This window comes from Molossus molossus, unplaced genomic scaffold (genome assembly GCF_014108415.1).
Source record: "Molossus molossus isolate mMolMol1 unplaced genomic scaffold, mMolMol1.p scaffold_m16_p_18, whole genome shotgun sequence".
In the NCBI taxonomy this organism is placed as follows: Eukaryota; Metazoa; Chordata; class Mammalia; order Chiroptera; family Molossidae; genus Molossus; species Molossus molossus.
The window spans coordinates 32,138,021-32,152,576 of NW_023425353.1; the positions used below are offsets into that span (position 1 = coordinate 32,138,021).

Sequence of the window (14,556 nt, forward strand, 5' to 3'; positions counted from 1 at the left end):
CTACACAACCCCGGGGCTGGGGACAAACTGCAACCGAGGTATGTGCCCTTGGCTGTAATTGAACCTGGGACTCTTTAATCTGTTGGCCAACGCTCTAACAGCTAAGCCAAACCAGCCAGGGCTGTGATATTATTTTAATAAATATTTTGTAATAAGTCTGTGACTTTTACCTGAATATAGCTCCAATTTCAGAGGAGGCTCTTACTTCCCTAGAAAGCACTATTATAAAGAACATTTTTAGATTTATGATGGAAATATGTTTAGGATTATATTAATAATCTAAAGTGACACCTCCTTTGCTCATATATGACTTTTTGATGCAATGGTATGATAGTCTACATCAGGGTCAACAAACTGTACTATTTTTGAATGGCTTTATATTTTTAATGAGATGTGAAAAAGCAAAGAATTTTAGAGATGTTTAAAAGAAGGAAAGAATATGTGATAAAGATACATGTCATCAAAGCCTGGTCTTTTACAGAAAATGTTTGCTAACTCCTGTGTAGTTAATGATCTTTAGTATAGATATTTTATTTTCTCGTGAATTTTCTCTTGTCTATAAAATGAAAGGTTTGACCAAATGATTTTTACTCCCCATATTTTTGTAATTGTGAATATGGTGAAGTAAATACTGATATGGAATTGCGCATTACAATGAGTGTATATACAGTTAATCTGTATTTGAATGTTCAGAGCAATTTTACAAACTAGATTATGCAACTACCTTTGTATCAAGTATTGTTATTTTATTATCTAGGGTCTGGCCTTAGAATTAGGGTAGGAGTTGAAAGATAGTTTTTGTTCTTTAATTACTATGGTAACAACAATGACAAACACTAAAATCTGTAGCCATTCTATATTGAGCACTAATACTATGCCAGTAACTGTGAAAGGAATTTTTTATATATTTGCCACTTCTCACAACATTCCTATAAATTGTTGTTATTTTCTCCCCATTTTGCTGTGAAGAAACTGAAAGGAAGAGAAGTTTGGTTATTTATGCCGGGCCTCATAACTGGCCAATGGTAGAGCTAGGATTTTATCTTGGTGTTTCTGGTGGTTATCCATCCTGCCTCCTTTAAGACAACATGTTATAGGACAAATGTGAGAAAAGATCCTGCCTTCTGGCATTTTACAAAGAACAAAAACCATTTGTTACTCTATTCTGAGATATGTTGAGACTGAAGTTCATTCTGAGCCAAGATTTGGATATCATGAGGTGTCAGGATCAAATTTAAAATACTGGTTAGGGAATTCTGCAGTGTTGGAAGGTATGGAGTAGGGAATTTTACTGTTTAAAGGTGATTAGAATTTAACTCAAAAACACTAGAATTTAACTGGAAAACCATCTAGATTTCTAGGTCAGTCTGAATTTCATTACATATGGGTCAAACTTCTACTGGACACAAATTCTAATGTAATCATTATGACAAAATATATGTTAAAAGAAGTGTTTTGATGTTAGAAGAGGAATGGAGATAATGGGAAATCTTACTTCGTTCTAAGAAGTCATAGAGTTTAATGTTCAAAGGAGTTTAGAGATCATGTAGTCAGACTCCTATACAATATAATAATTTTCACCATCCATTTTAACCTTTATCTCTGACCAAATACATCCAGTGCTGGAGGGAGCACTCTGCCTCCTGAAACAGCACATGTGGGCAAGAACAAATTTAAATTTCTAATAAAAAATATTTAAAAAATTCAAACTAGCTTCTGTGACTTCTGCCTATTTGGTTATACTTTCCTATTTTGCATAAGTATCCATTCAGTCTTCCTTTGAGTCTACATGCCAAATATTTGAATAGTAGGAATATAGCTATCATATCTCTCCCTAGTCTTCTTTTCTTCTGGCTACATATTTCCACAGGGGTGAACACAGAAGCTCCTAGACTTTTGGGTCATATATATCAGTAAAATTATTCAGTTATTAAAGAAATTTGAGCCCTGGCTGGTTTGGCTCAGTGGTTAGAGGGTCAGCCTGAAGTCCAGAGAGACCCGGGTTCGGTTCCCGCTAAGGGCATGTACTTCAGTTGCAGTTTGTCCCCGGCCCTGGATGGTCGTGCGGGTGGCAACCACTCGATGTGTCCCTTTCATGTTGATGTTTCTGTCTCTCTCTTTGTTCCTCTCTCTCCCTCCCACTCTATCTGAACAACAACAAAAAAATATGGAAAAATGTCCTCGGGTGAGGATAAAAAAAAAACAGAAAAAAAAAAAAAAAGAATTTTGGGAAGTCATATAGAGTTTAAAGCTTTTTATTTAGGCAAGTAAGAGCAATGAAGCTTGGATTAAAAATCCAAAACCACAATTTATTAACAATACTATTTCATAAATGAGTAAACATTAACCACCAGAAATATAGAAATGGCAATCTCAGAATCAGAGATGGTTAGCAACCATCATATATGCATTTTCTCTCGTCCCTCCCATTTCTATGAAACTCTCGTTTAGCCATTTTATCATTATTGCTGTAGAACATGGCTTTTATGAGGCAAGATAAATATAATCATGGATGCCCTGTCTAGTATGGCTCAGTTGATTGAGCATCGTTCCATGTACCAAAAAGTCACCGGTTTGATTCTAGGTCAGGGCACATGCCCAAGTTTCAGGTTCGATCCTGATAAGGGTACGGTCAACCCAATCATTGTTTTTCTCTCACATCAACCTTTCTCTCTTTCTGCCTCTGCCTTCCGCTCTCTAAAATCAGAAAAAAACATATTTAAATATATATATCATCATGGAACTGTTGTTTCAATTTTATAGAATAATAGTCCCAGCTGCCAGATTCTTGGCCCTTGATTGGAATTTAACCTGAGACCCTTCAGTCCCTGGGCCAGCACTTTAACCACTGAGCCAAACCGACCAGGGTTATTTTGTCTGTTTTTTAATTGGGTTTTAAAAAATTGATTTGGAGAAGTTCTTGATGTTTTGGGGCTAGACATTAATGCCTGCTGCAAATATATTCTCTGAATATGCGGCTTATCTTTATTTATTTATTTTTATTGATTTGAGAGAGAGAAACATCGATTTGTTGTTCCACTTATTTATGCATTCATTGATTGATTCTTATATGTGCCCTGACTGGAGATTGAACCCCTAAACCTTGGTGTATTGGGATGATGCTCTAACCAACTTAGCTACTGGCCAGGACTGGCTTATCTTTTTATTCTTTGTTTTGTTTTTGCTTACTTTTTATCCTCATTCTAGTCATGTTCAGATTTCCTCATTTGTTATATGTATGTACACCCAGCATATCAAGTTCAACATTGGTGTTACAAAGAATAATGATGATTTATGAATTTTTATTGCGCGCGCGCACACACACACACACACACACACACACACACACACACCTCCTCCCCCAGCAACAGAATTGGCAAGGCAGGTGTATGTTTATAATTAGTTTTTAATAGATACTCCCAAATAGTTTTTCATACATTCCTACCAGTAGTATTTTTAGATTTTGGTTTTTCCACATCTTTGTTAACACTTGATATTATTAGTCTTTTGAATCTGCCATTTTCCTTTCTATTGAATTTAACACTTTACTTAACATGTTTTATTCCTTGATGTTCTCTTTAATTATTCTTCAGGTATACTTGATCTTTATTCATTTTCAAGCTGATTTTTTTTTTTTTATTACTTTTTTTTCATCCTCACCCAAGGATATATTTTTGCATTTATCCTCAGATAGAGTGGGAAGGAGAAAAGAAGGAAGAGAGAGAGAGAAACATCGATGTGAGAGAAACACATCGACTGGTTGCCACTCGCACGACCCAACCGGGCCAGAGATGAACTGCAACTGAGGTACATGCCCTTAGTGGGAACCAAACCTGGGACTCCCCGGTCTGCAGGCTGACACTCTAACCGCTGAACCAGACTGGCCAGGGTCAAGCGATTTTAATTCTTGAAAAACATTAACCATATTTGGTTTATTTTCTGACTACTGCTTTTAATACCTGCAGCTTTTCAAGCCCAGTTCTGTTTTCTGTGTTGACTGCAGGTTCTTTTTTTTTTAATCCTCACCTGAGGACATTTTTCCATATTTTGTTCAGATAGAGTGGGAGGGAGAGAGAGAAACATCAACGTGAAAGGGACACATTGAGTGGTTGCCACCTGCATGACCCAATTAGGGCCGGGGACGACAAACTGCAACTGAGGTACGTGCCCTTAGCGGGAACTGAACCTAGGTCTCTCTGGACCACAGGCCGACACTCCAACCGCTAAGCCAAATTGGCCAGGGCGACTGCAGGTTCTTACTATCTGATAATGAGATTGTCCTTTAGTTTTGTATTTCTGAAGAGTTTATGTATGAAAAAGAGAATGAGTGGGGATCCTAGAACAATTAAGGAGCCTGGGCTTTATCATTCAGACCTGTGTTATTGAATACAGTAGCCACTAGCCACATGTGTAATTTTATTTAAAAATTCTGTTCTGCACAGTAGCCATGTATCGAGCCAGTTGGGGCTAGTTGTTATTGTATTGGACAGCACATACTTTTTTTATTACAGAAAGTTCTATTTGTGTACTACTGCTTTAGACAGTTATGAGCATTTGTATTATGTTAAAAAAGACTATCATATCCCTTTGCTGTTCTTCTTTTAAAGATAGATTACTTTCTGAGCTAGGTGAAGGTTACTTTTGAGGTGGATAGTGCAAGAGATAGATCAAATAAGAAGCTATATTGCTCTTTACGAGAACTGTAAAGAGTCATTGAAGTAGAAGAGTGTTACTGGAGATGGAGAGAAGGTGACCATTGGTATGTTATGGGAAGTGAGGTAGAGGAGTAATAAGACTTATCAAGTGATTCTATGGATCTTAGTTCTTCTGCTATGAGGCACATGGCACCAATTTGTAGAGAAGATACAGGAGAAAGGGTAAAAATACTGGAGAAAATAGATTGGAAGACCCAGTAGGTTTAGGCTTTAAAAGTTTGAATTTGAGATAATCTTTTGGAAAAGGGAGGTGACGTAAATTAATTTGGTGGAAAACACTGCAAAATCAATTTCAAGTCAATATGGAGAATTTTCTAATAATCATAGTTGTCCAGAGTAGCATTTGGTTACCTTGGGAGATGGTGAGCTTTCTTATATCTTTGTATGTGGTCATTTAGTGGGAAATTATTTTGCTAGATCATGGGAGAATTTATCTCTCTGTTTGGGATTTATGCACAGGTTTAATAATATTTCATCCCAACTATTTTCATTTTTCACTAATTAAAATTGTTTCTTTTTACATGTTTATAAAATCAGAATTGTTAATTTATGGTTTAATTGGTATAAACTCTTCTTATTAGTGACAACATATAATTCTTTTTTAAATACAGACTAAATTTGAACAACTACAGAGTTGGTAACTTTTTTTTCTTTTTTGTTAATCCTCACCTGAGGATATTCTTTCTGTTGATTTTTAGATAGAGTGGGAGGGAGGGAGGGAAGGCAAGCAAGAGAGAAGCATCAATGTGAGAGAGACGCACCAACTGGTTGCCTCCTGCGTGTACCCCAACCGGGAGGGATCAAACTTGCAACCCAGGTATGTGCCCTTGACCAGGATTTGAACCCATTATCTTTTGGTGTGCCGGCTAGCCCTCTAACCACTGAGCCACACCGGCCAGCTTTGGGTAACTTTTTTTTTTTTAAATCCTCACCGGAGGATATTTTTCCATTTATCTTCGGATAGAGTGGAAGGAAGGGAAGGGGGACGGGGTGGTGAGAGAGATGAAGAGACAGAGACAGACACATCGACTGGTTGTCTTCTGCATGACCCGACCAGGGCCGAGGACCGAACCGCAACCGAGGTTCCTGCCCTTGACCAGAATTGAACCTGTGATTTCTTGATTCATAGGCCAATGCTCTAACCGCTGAGCAAGACTAGCCAGGGCAGCTTTGGATAACTTTTTAAAAGAAGGATATTCACTGGAAAATGCATGTGATAAACTAGCTGATGATAAATTTTAGTTAAATGTTAGTAAACTTTAGTTAAATATTTATCTGACCTGTGGAAAATGTGGCACACTATATAGTGTAAGAGGAATTGCAAATTATCAGAAATCTTAATGTATTTAACATGGACACATTATATTTAGAAAGTAGGAAAATTTACTGAAATATTAAATGTAAAAGATGTACATATACAAATATCATGTATGGCCTTTTATAATGTAATAAGTATAGCCCGGCCAGTGTGGCTCAATTGTTGAGTATCGACCCATGCACCAAGAGGTCGCCAGTTCGATTCCCAGTCAGAGTACATGCCCAGGTTCTATGCCAGATCCCCAGTGGGAGGCATGCAGGAGGCAGCCAATCGATGTTCTCTCTCTCCCTCTCCCTTCTTCTCTCTCTACAATCAATAAAGAAAAAAAAACTTTAATAAAATTATATTGTAATAAGTATAAATGTAAAGACTTTTTTTCTTTTAGCACAAATATAAAATTGTTTTTTGTTTCTACCCCCCTCTTTAGGATGTGTTTAGTTTTCAAGTATCTCCTAATATGAATCCTATCAAAATAAATGAATTGGCAATCCAAAAACGTTTGACTATTCACGGGAAAGAGGATGAAGTTAGCCCGTATGACTATGTGTTGCAGATCAGTGGAAGAGTAGAATATGTGTTTGGTGATCACCCGCTAATCCAGTTCCAGGTATGTGTATTGACTGTCAACTTACCAGAGAAGTGTGTGAGTATATATTTAACACTTTAACAATTTAAATATTCGATTAAAAATGTGTTAACTATACCCGGCTGGTGGGGCTCAGTTGGTTGAGTGTTGTCCCATGCACCAGAAGGTTGCCAGTTTAATTCTGGTCAGAGCACATGTCTAGGCTCAATCCCCAGTAGGGAACGTGAAGGAGGCAGCTGATCTCTCTCTCTCTCTCTCTCTCTCTCTCTCTCTGAAATCAGTAAAAAGATCTTTAGCTAGACTCACCAAGAAACAAAAAGAGAGAAACCAAATAAAATCAGAAATGAAAGAGATTTAACAACGAACACCACAGAAATACAAAGTATCATCAAAACATGCTATGAACAATTATACACCAACAAATTGGACAATCTAGGAGAAATGGACAAATTTCTAGAAAGACACAGCCTCCCAAAACCGAACCAGGAAGAGATAGAAAACTCTTCCAATAACAACAAAGGAAATTGAAGATGTAATCAAGAAACTCCCAGCAAACAAAAGCCCAGGCCCAGATGGCTTCAAAGGGGAGTTTTACTGAACATTCAAAGAAGATAAAATACCCATTCTCCTCAAACTATTCCAAACAATCCAAGAAGACAACACTTCCAAACTCATTTTATGAAGTCACCATAATCCTAATTCCAAAACCAGATAAAGACACTACACAGAAAGAAAACTGCAGGCCAGTATCCCTGATGGACACAGACGCCAAAATCTTGAACAAAAAATTAGCAAATCAGATCCAGCAATATATCAAAAATATTATTCAAGTGAATTTTATCCCAGGCATGCAAGGATGGTACAATATTCGCAAATCAATAAATGTGATACACCACATAAACAAAAGGAAAGATAAAAACCATATGATCATATCAATAGATGTTTAAAAAGCATTCGACAAAATTCAGCACCCATTTTTGATAAAAATGCTCAGCAGTGTGGGAATAGAGGGATCATATCTCAACATAATAAAGGCCATATATGAAAAACCCACAGCCAACATCATACTTAATGGGCAAAAACTAAAAGCATTCCCCTTAAGAACGAGAACAAGACAGGGATGCCCACATTCACACTCGTATTTAACATAGTACTGGAAGTCTTAGCCACAGCAATCAGACATGAAGGAAAAATAAAAGGGATCCAAATTGGAAAGGAGGAAGTGAAACTGTCATTATTTGCAGAGAACATGATATTATACATAGAAAACTCTAAAGACACCATTAAAAATCTACTAGACTTAATAAATGAATTTGTCAAAGTAGCAGGATACAAAATTAATGTCAAGAAATCGACAGCATTCTTATACACCAATGATGAAATCACAGAGAAACTAAAAAGACAATCCCATTTACCATCACAGCAAAAAAAAATTAAGATACCTAGGAATAAACTTAACCAAAGAAGAAGTAAAGGACCTCTTCACAGAAAACTACAGGTCATTTAAAAAAGAAAGAGGAATATATAAAAAAGTGGAAGCACATACCTTGTTCATGGATTGGAAGAATTAACATCATTAAAATGTCCATATTACCCAAAGCAATCTACAGATTCAGTGCAATCCCCATCAAAATACCAATGACATACTTCACAGAACTAGAACAAACACTCCAAAAGTTTATGTGGAACCAAAAAAGACCCCAAATAGCCACAGCAATCTTGAAAAAGGAGGACAAAGTAGGAGGGATCACATTACCAGATTTTAGGTTATACTACAAAGCCACTGCAATCAAAACAGCCTGGTATTGGCACAAGAGCAGGCAGTTAGATCAGTGGAACAGAATAGAGAACCCAGAAATGGACCTAAGACACTATGCTCAATTAATATTTGACAAAGGTGGCAAGAGCATACAGTGGAATCAAGACAGTCTCTTCAATAAATGGTGTTGGAAAATTGGACAGCTACTTGCAAAAAAATGAAGCTAGAACACCAATTTACACAATACATGAGAATAAACTCAAAATGGATAAAAGACTTACATGTAACTCATGAATCCATAAAAATTCTAGAAGAGATTGTAGGCAACAAAATCTCGGACATCATATGCAGCAGAACTTTCACTGATACAACACCTAAGGCAACAGAAACAAAGGGAAAAAATGAACACATGGGACTACATCAAACTCAAAAGCTTCTGCACAGCAAAAGAAACAACCATCAAAATGGAAAGGGATTCCCACTATATGGGATACCATAATTGCCAATGATGCATCAGATAAGGGGTTAATTTTCAAAATACAGAGTGCTCATACAACTCAACAGAAGGAAGATAAAGAACCCAATTAAAAAATGGGCAGAGGACCTAAATAGACACCTCACAAAGGACATACAAATGGCCAAGTGACATAAGAGAAATGCTCAACATCACTAATCATCAGCGATGCAAATTAAAACAACTATGAGGGCCCTGGCCAGTTTGGCTCAGCAGTTAGAGCGTCGGCCTGCGGTCTGGAGAGACCCGGGTTCGGTTCCCGCTAAGGGCATGTACTTCGGTTGCAGTTTGTCCCCGGCCCTGGTTGGTCGTGCGGGTGGCAGCCACTCGATGTGTCCCTTCACGTCGATGTTTCTCTCTCTCTCTCCCTTACTCTCTCTCCCTCCCGCTCTTATCTGTACAAAAAAATAAAATAAAATAAAAAAATAAAACAACTATGAGGTATCACCTCACACCTGTCAGAATGGCTCTCATCAACAAATCATCAAACAACAAAGTGTTGGTGAGGGTGTGGAGAAAAGGGGACTCTAGTACACAGCTGGTGGGAATGCAGACTGGTACAGCCACTGTTGAAAAGACGATGGTGTTACTTCCAAAAGTTAAAAATTGAACTGCCATTTCACCCAGTGATCCCACTTCTAGGAATATACCCTAAGAAGCCTGAAACACCAATCAGAAAGAATATATATACCCCTATGTTTATAGCAGCACTATTTACAATAGCTAAGATCTGGAAACAACCCAAGTGTCCATCAGTAGACGAGTGGATTAAAACACTGGTACATGTACACAATGGAATACTATGCAGCTGTAAGAAAGGAAGATCTCTTATCCTTTGAGATGGCATGGAAGGACCTGGAGAGATACTAAGCAAAACAAGCCAAGCAGAGAAAAACAAATGTCACATGATCTCACTTATTTGTGGAATATAATGAACTAAACAAACTGAGCAAAATTATCCCAGAGACATAGAGGTGGGGTACAGACTGACAAGCCTCAGAGGAGGGGTGGTTGGGGGGGGGAGAGATAAACCACAGAACTTACCTGCATGCATGCATGACCAATGAACATAGACAACAAAGCTAGGGATGAGGCGGAGGGGGAGGGGAGGAGGGTGTCAATGCGGGAAAAATGAGAAGCATCTGTAACAAAAACATGAATAAATATTAAATTTTAAAAAAGTGTACATAAATAATAGATAGCAGTAATCCTACCTACCTCTCACTTAACCATTGTTAACATTTTGGCATGTTCTTTTTGTTTACTCGAAGTTATATATATATATATATTTGGCATAACAATTATATATATTTATGTGTGTATCTATAATGTTTGCATTCTTTTTTATTTCTGTGTTTAATTTCTTACAGCATTATTAATTATTAATATAATTTGTTATAGCTTCCTACTGTTCATCATATAGTGATTGAGATATGAAATATTGTGGGGGAAGTAAAACAAATATTTTTAAAAATAAAAATTTTTTTTTCCTTCATTGATTTGAGAGAGAGAGAAACGGGGAGAGAGAGAGAGAGAGAGAGAGACATCAATGAAAGAAAACATTGATTGGCTGCTTCCTGCATGTCTCCCACTGGGGACTGTGCTTACAACCTGGGCATGTGTCCTGACTGGGAATCACACTGGTGACCTCATGGTGCATAGGCTATTGCTCAGCCACCAAGCTACACCGCCCGGACTAAATATTTTAATTAAATGGCTACTAATTGAATTGTATAAAAACTGATTTGTGATTATCTCTTAACTAGTAAAGTAATATTATAAATTTTCATTGTGTATTAGGAAACTTTTCTATTTAAGTCTAATATTTATATGTGTAAATCCCTCCCCCTGCTTTTTCTTACTCCCAAATGTAGGAATTTTGTAAGCATTAGGTTTCACCATTCTCCAAAGTCTTCCCTTATTTTTTGAGATATTTCTTACCATTTAATTAATCATGAATTCTGTGATTATCTGCTTTATGGAAGGCACTGAAGTGCCTCAGATTACTTTTGGAGTAAAGTGGAGTTTAAGTAAGATGTGTGTAGTGCAACACCCCCTTACCCCACCATAAGGTATGTTATTTAAAGGTTAAGATCCTAGCTTTGCCTTCAAGGATTTTGAGGATACTTTTTTTGAAATTACATTTGGATACTAAAATATGGTCATTACATGGAGAACAGTAAGCTGAATGCCGAGTTAGAGAAATAGTAACAGGATTTTAGAGTAATATATGATCGCTTTTATTTTTATTTTATTTTAAGAAAGAGGAATACAGTTCTGCCAAATATTAAGTGATGTTTGAGAATAAGGAGCTGTGATTTATTAACAAGTAACAGGAATTTTACACCTTTGTTTTCAGATTTTTGGTGTGGCCTTTAGTTCTTACGCCTTAGTAGGTAGGAAGTCTAACAGCAGTTATAACTTCTTTGCACAGCTTTGGGAGCTGTGACATTCTGATAGTAAGTGCACTTATAGGCCATCCTGAAAATGTTTATTTAAAATAATTTATTTTTAGTGATTCTACATTGAATAAATACATTGAATCACACTTTATATCTGTATAGGAAAGTTTTTCTTTTGAGTAATACATTGGATTTCTGTTCAGTTTGTTAGGAACCATTGGTAATGTGAATGACCACCTTATTTTTTATATGCCTCTGGAGAGTCATCCTGGTTTCATGGAAATAAAACAGAGCATCAAGCTGGGATGGCCAATAGGTTTTTTCCTGGGAAACAGTAATAGTTGCCAGAGCCCTCTGTGCTGAAAAGCTACTAGATCTACCTCTGGGATCCATGGGAATGTGGGAGTTGGCCACCTTAAGCAATGGCCACATGTGTACTACATGTTCACCTTTTATGACTGATCAATGAAAGCTTGCATTGTGACTGTGACGTTCAAATCCTGTCCCTAGAAAGGTCAAACTGTCAGATATTAAGTGCAGAAAAGAGAAGACAAAATATCTAGATTGAGGCATGTATTTCTTCAATGTTTAGTCAATAAACAAACAAAAAGCCCTAGGCAGGTGGATTTAAATTCAGGTCTTAAAGATACTAGATGTGTAACTTAACCCTTCCGATATTTGTTCTTTAATCTATTAAGTGGGGGATAATTGCTCTTACAGTTTTTTATGAAGATTAGCTATAATGTATAAGAAGTTTTTAGCTCAGTTATTATGTACTTAGATGTTCAGTTAATAGTAGTGTTTTATTAAAAAAAATAGTAGTGTTTTAGGCTGTGATTTTAATTTCTCATATTCTTGACATTGAATTGGTTAAGATATATTTTTATAGGAATTTTGATATAGTGTTGTTCAGCTTAATTTTATTCTTCTATTGATTTAAGTATTTGCTTGAATATCCTTACCTTATTGTTTCTTGCCACTGTAGTATATCCGGAACTGTGTAATGAACAGGACCTTGCCCCATTTTATACTTGTGGAATGTTGCAAGATCAAAAAGATGTATGAACAGGAAATGATTGCCATAGAGGCTGCCATAAGTCGAAATTCATCTAACCTTCCTCTTCCTTTACCCCCAAAGAAGAGAATTATTTCTGTAAGTTTTATGTGTGAACTTTTGGCAACCCCAAAAGGCATGTGCTTTTGTTAAGTTTTATGCTTAAGTCTCACACACGTTTTTTTTTTTGTTTTTTTTGTTCACTTCTCCTTCTGTGAAAACAAATGCATATTTGCCAAAATCTATCACCATTTGTATTAATTATCTGTCTAGTAGTGTTTTTCTTTACATATAGTAGCTTGAGTATATGAATGTAGTAAATGTAAATGTGCCATTTATAGTTCTGTTGTTCTTTTGGTGCTAAAGAAAAATGCCATTAATTTAGAGATTTGGGGAGGGATTAGAGCTAAACATAGGACTTCAGAAAGTAATTTGAGACATTATGGTAGAAAAGTTAGATGTGCAGAAATAGTTGATATAATATATTTCATTTCTATCAGCTTAGCTATAGTGTTGTGGTTTAATTTGCCTGTCTTATTTAATACTTTTAGACTTTAAATTTAGCATAGGCAAACATTTTCTTTCCAGAATGTAATACATTTATATAAAGCAAATTTTAAGTTTGTGTTCTTGGGAACAGTTAACATTTTTTAAATAGTTATTCAGTCTTAACAAATTATATGATTAAGATATTATCTATATATTAATTTCAGTGGTCAATTCTTAGTTTATTCGTAGCTTTTAATACTATTTATTTATGATGTGTAGTATAGTGAATCTCTTAGCAGTATTGGAATGCTGCTTGTGCTTTACTATGAGAACTAAGGGCTAGTGGTTATGATGCTTAATTTAATATTTGTGACTTTCAGTTGTTAGTTTAGAGGTCTGTCTTCATTATTTTGCCAGTGGGCATGAGAACTGATGAAATGAGTTTATTGTTGGCATAAAATCTTCATGTCTTTCATTAAAGTACTCTGTATTTGTTTCATTCTTTTACAGCATGTTTGGGAAAATAACAACCCTTTCCAAATTGTCTTGGTTAAGGGAAATAAACTTAACACAGAAGAAACCGTAAAAGTGAGTACTTGCTAAGATTTACATTTGTCATTTGCTCCATTATTTAAATAACTCACTGATAAGCTCAATCAGTGTCACATTGGAAATTAAATTTTACCAATATTGGTCAATTTTATGAGGTAGAATATGGCAATTTATTATAAGACAATTAAGAATTTTTGTTTTAAACTATTCTTTAAATAGTTGGAATTGTAATGGATAGGTTGACGTTTTCCAGTATACATTATATAAAAGAAATTGCTTTAGATCAGGAATTTAGCAAGTGAAATTTAAGTTGAAACTATAGGTCACATATTTGTATGCAAGCTTACTCTTTTTTCTCAGCTTTGTTTAGAGTTGCACCCAGCCCCCTTTTTTTTTCTTTTAAACTTGCTGAACACCAAAAATGTAATACCATTTCCTGGAATAAAATAGATGACTGCATTATAGACCACAAGTTGTTAACACATGGAGATTTATTGCACAACCCCCGTACAGTTAAGTGAAGACTTAACAAGGCATTTTGTCTCAGTATAAAGCATGCATTTTCCCTGGCAGGAAATTAAGTGAATAGTTTTGTGATCTAAGAAAGAGATTCAGTTAGTTTGAGATGTTTGCTGGCAAGACACTATATTCAGGAAGCACCTTGCCAAAGATTACCAATAGCTTGCTTTGTAAATGGAAATTAAAGACTTTTTAGGTAGCTGTCATTAAAATAGAGTTTTTTGCTCTTGTAGTCTTAGCTAGATTTAAATTTTTAAAGAGTGTGCTTCTGCCAATTAGCCTGTCTTCTACTTTAGTGCTAATTCTATTTTTATCTTTAATTTAAAACTTTTAATTAATTATTTTTCAGTTGCAAAAGTACAACATTGTTGCAACAGGTAAAAAAATCCAAACATGATTAGAGAAAAAAGTTACTGATTTCTCCTATTTCCTTATTGTCATATAGGATTTAAGGTTAACCAATGTTGTGAGTGAGTGACTTCCATATTTATATAAATATATAAACATGGTTTGGGAATTGAATGGGTTTTGGTTGTGTTTATTTTGTTGATTGGTTGGTTTGTTAAAACAGGATGATATAATATGCATTATTCTACAGCTTGATTTATTTACTTTATAATACACCTTGGACAGACACAAATAGTTAGT

At 35.8% G+C, this 14,556-nt stretch overlaps 1 protein-coding gene across 5 annotated transcripts in view; it reads left to right on the forward strand.

Annotated features, from left to right (window-relative positions):
- The window catches only part of PIK3CB (phosphatidylinositol-4,5-bisphosphate 3-kinase catalytic subunit beta), a 185,367-nt gene that overhangs the window by 92,084 nt on the left and 78,727 nt on the right, over window positions 1–14,556 (forward strand). For all 5 annotated transcript variants that reach the window (XM_036266197.1, XM_036266201.1, XM_036266199.1 and 2 more), the window contains exons 6-8: window positions 6,461–6,640; window positions 12,280–12,447; window positions 13,348–13,425. In XM_036266197.1, the coding sequence (XP_036122090.1) occupies window positions 6,461–6,640; window positions 12,280–12,447; window positions 13,348–13,425 (426 nt within the window). The remainder of the gene's footprint in view (window positions 1–6,460; window positions 6,641–12,279; window positions 12,448–13,347; window positions 13,426–14,556) is intronic.